Here is an 8,399-nt window from a genome sequence, read left to right as displayed (position 1 = left end):
CAAGTGCACCCAAGAGTCATCTTTATTCAGTTGCAAATAACATGAGAAACCAGGAACTGAATGGAATTTTTTTTTTATTTTGTTGCCTGAACTGGAAGTAATGTTCACCACTTATATCTACATTCCCCTGAACAGAGTTAAATTACATGGTCATCAACCCAATTGTGGAATGCTCAGATTGTAGGCTATGCAAACAAGAGAAAAGAGTGGTTTTATTTTTAAAAAGGCACAGTCAGTTTAACCCATATAGAATTTCTCCCCTCTTTAAATCCTCTAATGCCTGCTATGATGTGATTCCTTTATATTTTTATTTATTTAGTTTTTGGTGCATGTCTGGTATGGAGATCATTTGTGTTAAGAGCACTAATGTTGGGCTGGCCCCATGGCACACTTAGGAGAGTGTGGCGCTGGGAGCGCAGCGACGTTCCCATCACGGGTTTGGATCCTATACAGGACTGGCCAGTGTGCTCACTGGCTGAGCGCGGTGCAGGTGACACCACACCAAGGGTTGTGATCCCCTTACCGGTCACGAAAAAAACAAAAAAAAAAAAAAAAAAAAAAAGCACCAATGTTATAAGCAAAAAGGCTCTAACCATAGTCAGTCTTGAGACCTTGGAGAAAAGATGTTTTCACACTCATTACAGTCCTCCTTCCACATCTGAGGGTTACACATCTGGTGACTCAAGAAACTACTTATCAAAAATCTTCAAAAGTAAATAAAAACAATAAATGAAGCAATTCTACAACTGAAAAACAATACAGTATAACAACAATTTACATAGTATTCACATTTTTTCAGTATTATAAGTAATCTACACAAGATATAAAATACACAGCAGGAAGTTAATTGGTAATACACAAAAACTACAACATTTATAGAAGGGACTTGAGCATCAGCAAATTTTTATATCAATAGGGGATCCTCAAGACATTCTTCAATGCCTGAGGACAACTGTATATTTACAGGTCTTCTTCCAGATACAAGTTCTCTGATGTCTTGCAGTATGACGTCTGGAAAAATCTTTTCCCATATAAATTACATTCACTGAGATTTTCCTTTCTGTGAATTCTTTTTTATCTGTTAGGGGGAATTTCAGTACAAGGCCTGTCGTATTGCATTCATAAGGAGTTTTTTCCTGTGTGAGTATCCTGATGTCTTCTCAACGGTGACATTGTAAAAAAAAAGCTTTTTCCACATTCATTACATTCACGTGGCTTCTCACCTGTATGAATTCCCTGAAGCATGCTGAGGATTGACTTTTGGTTAAAAGCTTTTCCACATTCTTTACGTTACTGTGGCTTCTCGGCTCTGTGAATTCTCTGATGCCTGCTGAGGTGTGACTTTTGGTTAAAATCTTTTCCACATTCTTTACATCCATATGGTCTCTCACCTGTGTGAATTCTCTGACGCCTGCTGATTTCTGACTTTCGATTAAAAGCTTTTCCACATTCTTTACATTCATATGGTTTCTCACCTGTGTGAATTCTCTGACGCCTGCTGATTTCTGACTTTCGATTAAAAGCTTTTCCACATTCTTTACATTCATATGGTTTCTCACCTGTGTTGGTTTCTCACCTGTGTGAATTCTCTGATGCCTGCTGAGGTGTGACTTTTGGTTAAAAGCTTTTCCACATTCTTTACATTACTGTGGCTTCTCAGCTCTGTGAATTCTCTGATGCCTGCTGAGCTCTGACTTTTGATTAAAAGCTTTTACACATTCTTTACATTCATAAGGTTTCTCACCTGTGTGAATTCTCTGATGCCTGCTGAGGGCTGACTGTTGTTTAAAAGCTTTTCCACATTCTTTACATTGATATGGTCTCTCACCTGTGTGAATTCTCTGATGCATGCTAAGGTGTGACTTGTGGTTAAAAGCTTTTCCACATTCTTTACATTCATATGGTTTCTCACCTCTGTGAATTCTCTGATGCATTCTGAGATGTGACTTAAACTTAAAAGCTTTTCCACATTCTTTACATTCATATGGTTTCTCACCTGTGTGAATTCTCTGATGCATTCTGAGGTGCGACTTTCGATTAAAAGCTTTTCCACATTCTTTACATTCATATGGTCTCTCACCTGTGTGAATTCTCTGATGCCTGCTGAGGTGTGAATTTCGGTTAAAATCTTTTCCACATTCTTTACATTCATATGGTCTCTCACCTGTGTGAATTCTCTGATGCATTCTGAGGGTTGACTTTTGGTTAAAAGCTTTTCCACATTCTTTACATCCATATGGTTTCCCACCTCTGTGAATTCTCTTATGCTTGCTGAGGTGTGACTTTAACTTAAAATCTTTTCCACATTCTTTACATTTATATGGTTTCTCACCTGGATGGACGCTCTGGTGCATGCTGAGATCTGACTTTCGATTAAAAGCTTTTCCACATTCTTTACATTCATATGGTTTCTCACCTGTGTGAATTCTCTGATGCCTGCTGAGGTGTGACTTTTGGTTAAAAGCTTTTCCACATTCTTTACATTGATAGGGTCTCTCACCTGTGTGAATTCTCTGATGCATGCTGAGGTATGACTTTTTTTTGAAAGCTTTTCCACATTCTTTACATTCATGTGGTTTCTCACCTCTGTGAATGCTCTGATGCATTCTGAGGTGTGACTTAAATTTAAAAGCTTTTCCACATTCTTTACATTCATATGGTTTCTCACCTGTGTGAATTCTCTGATGCCTGCTGAGTTTTGAATTTTGCTTAAAAGCTTTTCCACATTCTTTACATTCATATGGTTTCTCACCTGTGTGAATTCTCTGATGCCTGCTGAGTTTTGACTTTTGCTTAAAAGCTTTTCCACATTCTTTACATTCATAAGGTGGTTTCCCTGTGTGAGTACTCTGATTCATTCTGAAGGATGGCTTGTTAATTCTTTTTCTACATCCATTACATTTGTGGGGCTTATCACCTGGTTGAGTTCTCCAATGCATACTGAAGGCTGACATTTGGTTGAAAGCTTTTGAATTTTCCTTACATTCATATGTTGTTTTACTTTTGTGAATTCTCTGATGCCTATTGAGGGCTGACTTTTGGTTAAAAGCTTTCCCTGTAGATGTTCCCTGATATGAAATAAGGTATGATTGCTTGATAAAAGATTTCTGACACTCACTGTATTTATCATGTTTCTCTCCTGTGTGTATAATCTGATGTTGAGTAAGTCTAGCCTTTTTATAGAACATTTTCCCACATATGATACACTGAAAAGTTTTCATCCCAACCTGAGCTATCTCTTGGGCAATGACAGATGACTTATTACAGGCTTTCCCATACTCACTACATTTACAAGTGATCTCACCCATATGAGTTTTCTTATAAGCAAATATTATTGGCACTGTATTGGAGAACTGTCCATTTCCACTATATTCAAAAAGTTGCCCAGCTGGAATCTGAGGATGCTCACTAAGATGCTCATGATGACTGTGTGATTCCTCAGACATATTATGCTCATCAGGTTTCTGTCCAGCACACATGGCATCAGTCTCGGGAAGAACTGCATTCTGACATTTTTTAAACTCCTCATGCACCACTCCTGAATAGTTTCCATTATTTATAACCAGATTCAAAGTATGCATTGAAAGTGCATTCACTGATTTTCCTAACTCCACTCTCTCCTCAGTTGATTGATTTCCATTGATGATTACACCTCGCCACAAGTATCTACCATGACTATCTTGGCTCCTCTCAATGAGGTCATTGACTATCTGGACATCTGAAATGACAAAAAAAAAAAAAAAACCATATCCATGAGCCACACATAAGCATATTTCATTGCATGCTCATGTAAAGGTAGAGAAGTTTCTCCCAACCCAGGTAATAAAGAGATTTTATAAAAATCAATAGTGGCTTCAGAAGTATATAGGCTTTCTTCATACTGACATAATGTTATATTGTATTAGTATATTTTCTAACACTATGTCACATTCTTCTTTGCTTCTTCACTCACTTTTTTGTTTCTTGCTTCTTCATTCACTTTTTTGTTTCCACATCATGATGAAATATTTGGTAATTTTTACCTTTTTCCTAATTGCAGATTTCAAATAATTGCTTATCACCTTCCATTTGTTTTTTTACCCCTTTTTCTTTAACTCTCTTTTATTATTACAGTTTTTACTCTATTTTATTTTTATAACAATTGTGGTTATCTCCTGCAGCTCTTTTTCTCATTCTTCTGCTTTGAATATGGCCAGGTTATCCTTCATTGGCTACCTTCAGGTGCAGAATGATCCAATTTTTCATCACATATGGAGGAAAATGACTTAGGTTAAGAATTTTGCATTAATGTTTCTATACTTTTTACTCTCCCTTAGGAAATGGCTACAGGCGTGTAGAAGTTTTTGAAATAATAAAATCTCCTTTTTCCCCACCCTAAACAGAGCCTCCCACAAATTACTCATTTAACCGGACTTCCTGTGCTTCAAAAAACCATTACTCTACAGGAAACTTCAGTCCACCCCTACAGGACACTCAGCTGGTCTAAAATATTTGGTTCTGCAACCAAGGCTTTGCTACCATCTTTGAAAATGGTGCTTTAGACTCCTTATAAAATCAACCTGTATTATCTTCCCAAACTCTGGAACACACACTTCCACTTCATAATTCATTGCTCATGAAATCTTCAGTATTACGCACTGGAGTTTTGGATGGCTATTATACTCATAAAAAATAAGAGTCTCCTGTACATTTCTAAATTTAATTGTCATTTTAGAACGATTTCTACAAAGAGAAGAGGAAAATACTAACTTCAAATTCCACTTCCAAACAACAATCTCCGTCCCTCAACTTGAAACCCTCCATTTACTTCACCTTCATACCATGAGTCTTCTGGTTCTTCTATAAAATCAAGAACTCTCCTTTTCCATGCCCTGTGCTAAGTCAGCCTCAGCTCCATAATTTCTGATGTGGTGGTATAGAAGACTCATATCTGGGCCTCTTTCCTTATTTTCTTATCAACTTCCTATGTGATATCCTGCACCACTCTGGGATTCTGCCAAGAATCACCACCAAAAATAAGGCCCTTAGCACATGCAGCCCCTAGACCTTGGAATGCTCAGCCTCCAGAACAGAACTGTAAGAGACAGTTTGTTTCTTCATAAATTACCCAGTTACAGATATTCTGTTTTAAGTAACACAAAAGGACAGAGTCTGAAAACCAATGTCCACGAGAGTGCCGGACATGAGGGCAACTGAGAATATTGAAAAGATGAATAGCAAAATAAATGTCAAAGAAGAAAATGTAGACATTATATTTTAGGAAAATACATTGTTAAAAAACAGCAAAATAAAATATGGAGATATATATGTATGAGTCCATCTGAGAGATTACATAATACATGTGTTTAATGCAAGGAGATGAGCCAGCCTCAGCTCACGGACGTGTGGAATAATTGTTAGAAACAGCTGAACACAGTCAAGATCTGCAGGGTTTTACTCTTCATGGACTCTACCCAGGATGTGCTTACTAACCTGGGAGGCACTGCTTTGGGTATTCTTTTCTTATCCATGGCTCTGCTCCTTTCTCCAACTTGAGGATCACCTCAGGTTTACTAATGCAGTACCCTGTTAATGGGAAGTAATATGGGATTTTATAAAACTGTAAAGTCAGATCCTTGGAAGAATGACAAGAGCTCAGCTCCAGAAATTATACAATAAAGAGGCTAAATTGAATCTTTTGTTAGATAGGGATGACATGTTTTTCATGAAATGTAATTTTACCAAATAGCATAAAACCCTATAAACCATTCCTATTTTTATTAAAAAAAATTAGAAAACATTTCTCCTGAAAGTTATTGGGGAGTTTAACTCACCCAATGACACCAGGCTGCTGTAGATCTCCAGCATCACATCCCTGTACAAAGTCCTCTGAGCATCATTCAAGTCCCTCCACTCCTCCCAGGTGAAGTCCACAACCACATCCTCAAATGACACCAACACCTGTAATGGCACATTGATCTTAATTCAAGCCACCAGCCCTGGGTCACAAAATAGGAATCTCAGAGTTCACACCTCTGTGTGAGGATGAGTGTCTTATGTGTTAAATAAGGTGCTGCTTTTCTATTCTCCGTATAGTGGAGGGAAAAAATCCAAGCAGGAATATCCTGTCACTTATATTAATTAGTAAAAACATGATTACAAAGCTTACCTTATAGCTATGAACCATTCTTCTTGCTAGTTATAAAAGTATGAATAAAATACTGCTTCTCCAAGAAGGTTAAAAGCAGGTTTGAAAACGTAAGTATACATACATACCTGAGCGAGTGTGTCAGATTAACAAATTTTGACAGAAGTTCAATAGAGAATGGGGAAAGAAAGACAAAATATATTTCTATGTTGCATTCTGTTTGCACTCCACTGAAATGCCAAAGATAAGCTCTTCCATGTGAAGCACATGTTCTCATGAGTATGAGGCAACAGTAAAACTGCAGTAACATGCAGATACACATGCTATTAAAGAAACATTACGGAATGCTTCTACATTTAAATATTTTTCTATTTCAAAAAGCCAAACATTATATGCAATTGCTGTTTTTTAACTACTTGTAAACTGAAAGCATATACAAAGGCACTCCATAATTTCCTTCCCACATGCCAAAGGATTGCTTGTGTCTAAATGAGAGTGAACACTGCCACTTTCTAAACACAGGGTGTAAATAATGTGGTTTTGTAAGTACAAATCAGTTACATACTACATTTACAATTTAATAGTCATCCACAGGAGAATGGAAAAAGCTTTAGAGAGAATCAGAGAAGAAGAAAACAGGGTAGTTGAAGACCAGCTGCATTAGAACACAGAGCTAGGCTGGTTAGCTAGTTCACTTGAAAGAGCATGCTTCTGTTAACACTAAGGTCACAGGTTCAGATCCCCATACAGGCCAACCAACAGAAAATAAACAAACAAATAACAGAGCAAGAAGCATACAGAAGAGGAAAGTAATACAGAAACAAAAAACAGGAAGACACTGTGGTACTAAATTCCTGTGCAGAAAATAAAAGTGCTTTACTCTCAGGCTCTCTACATAATTACAGCACTGTAAAGTGTAGCTTTTAGAATGACAGAAAAATATAATGCGCAGAAATAAAACATTGAATACATTATACTTGAAATATCTGTGGGAATGTCCAAATTGCAATTGGATACATGATTCCAGAACTCAAGAGAGATCTAAGCTAAAGATAAAGATTTGGAAATGTATTAGTCCATTTCTGTTGCTTATAACAAAATACCTGGAACTGGGTGATTTGTTAGAAAATGAAATTTACTGCTTGCAGATTCAAAAGTTAGGGAGTCAAAAGTCCAGGGAACACAGCTGGTGAAGAACTTGGTGGAGATGACAATGACCCAGGGGTCTCACATAGCAGAAAATGGTAGGGCAGATTGAGGTCAACCTCTCATATGTTCTTCTTTTAAAGCCCTCAGAACCACATCCCTGCCCACCATTATTAACCCATTCATTATGGTATGGTCCTATGATCTAATCACATCGTTAAGGACCCATCTTTCAACTACCATAATAGGATTACCCACCATCCTAACACTGTCATACAGGGGGCCAAGTTCACTCCAAGGCAGGGAAATATCAAAATTTCAATGCTACCTGAAGAAATCAGAATGATTGAGCAAACTTAAGAGCTTCTGAGTAAAAACAAGAGAATAAAACAAGAACAAGGATAGAGTCTGCAGAAGCACTTTATCTTTTAATATAAGAAAGAGGAAAAGAAATACAATGTGAAGGACAAAAAGAAATTTTCAAAATTTAATCCACAATAAAGGAAAGCTCAGTATTAAAAAGCCTCCCAATACAATTCATCATATAAATAAATAATTCATTATATATATATATATATATTGCATTTGGTCTGTTTGGAAACACAAGATATTTGAAGTTCTATGAGTGAAAATCCTTTAAATATTTATGTAGATGTTAGAGAGATACAAAGGGGGCAGGCTAGTATAGGGATCAAACTGTGGTCCTTGACAGTAGTGACACCACACTCTCACCAACTGAACATAGCTGACTGAACACAGCTGAGAAAAAAATCTCTGAGTTTGAGGATAGAGCACAGAGAATAAAAACTGAAAAGCATACACACACAAGAAAAACACAAAAGGAACAGAACATAATATCTGAAGAGTACTGGACAATGTCAAAAGTTGTAATATAGAGTAATGAGAAAACCAGCAGAAGAAGAGAGATGGAGAAAAAAAAAAGAAGAAACACTTAAAACAATAATGTCTGTGAACTTCCACAAATTAATCTCAGGCACCAAACCAAAGATCAACGGAGTTAAGATAACATAGAACCAGATAAATGCCAAAAATCTACATCTAGGCATGTAGTTCTCAAACTTCAGAACACCAAAAATAATAAAAAAAATCTGAAGCCAAAAGGAGG

At 36.9% G+C, this 8,399-nt stretch overlaps 1 protein-coding gene across 1 annotated transcript; it reads right to left on the bottom strand.

Annotated features, from left to right (window-relative positions):
* Nucleotides 1-1,189: 1,189 nt before the first annotated feature.
* Nucleotides 1,190-5,939, bottom strand: LOC103610042 (zinc finger protein 345-like). Its single transcript, XM_008594279.1, has 4 exons — nucleotides 5,814-5,939; nucleotides 5,473-5,565; nucleotides 1,745-3,718; nucleotides 1,190-1,559 (listed from the first exon to the last, which is right to left on the bottom strand). The coding sequence occupies exons 1-4, from the start codon at nucleotides 5,845-5,847 to the stop codon at nucleotides 1,291-1,293; spliced, it is 2,370 nt and encodes a 789-aa protein (XP_008592501.1). The 5' UTR covers nucleotides 5,848-5,939; the 3' UTR covers nucleotides 1,190-1,290.
* Nucleotides 5,940-8,399: the final 2,460 nt, after the last annotated feature.

The sequence above is a fragment of the Galeopterus variegatus genome, unplaced genomic scaffold (assembly GCF_000696425.1).
Source record: "Galeopterus variegatus unplaced genomic scaffold, G_variegatus-3.0.2 Scaffold10518, whole genome shotgun sequence".
Lineage (NCBI taxonomy): Eukaryota > Metazoa > Chordata > Mammalia > Dermoptera > Cynocephalidae > Galeopterus > Galeopterus variegatus.
This window is presented reverse-complemented; position numbering and strand designations above follow the sequence as displayed.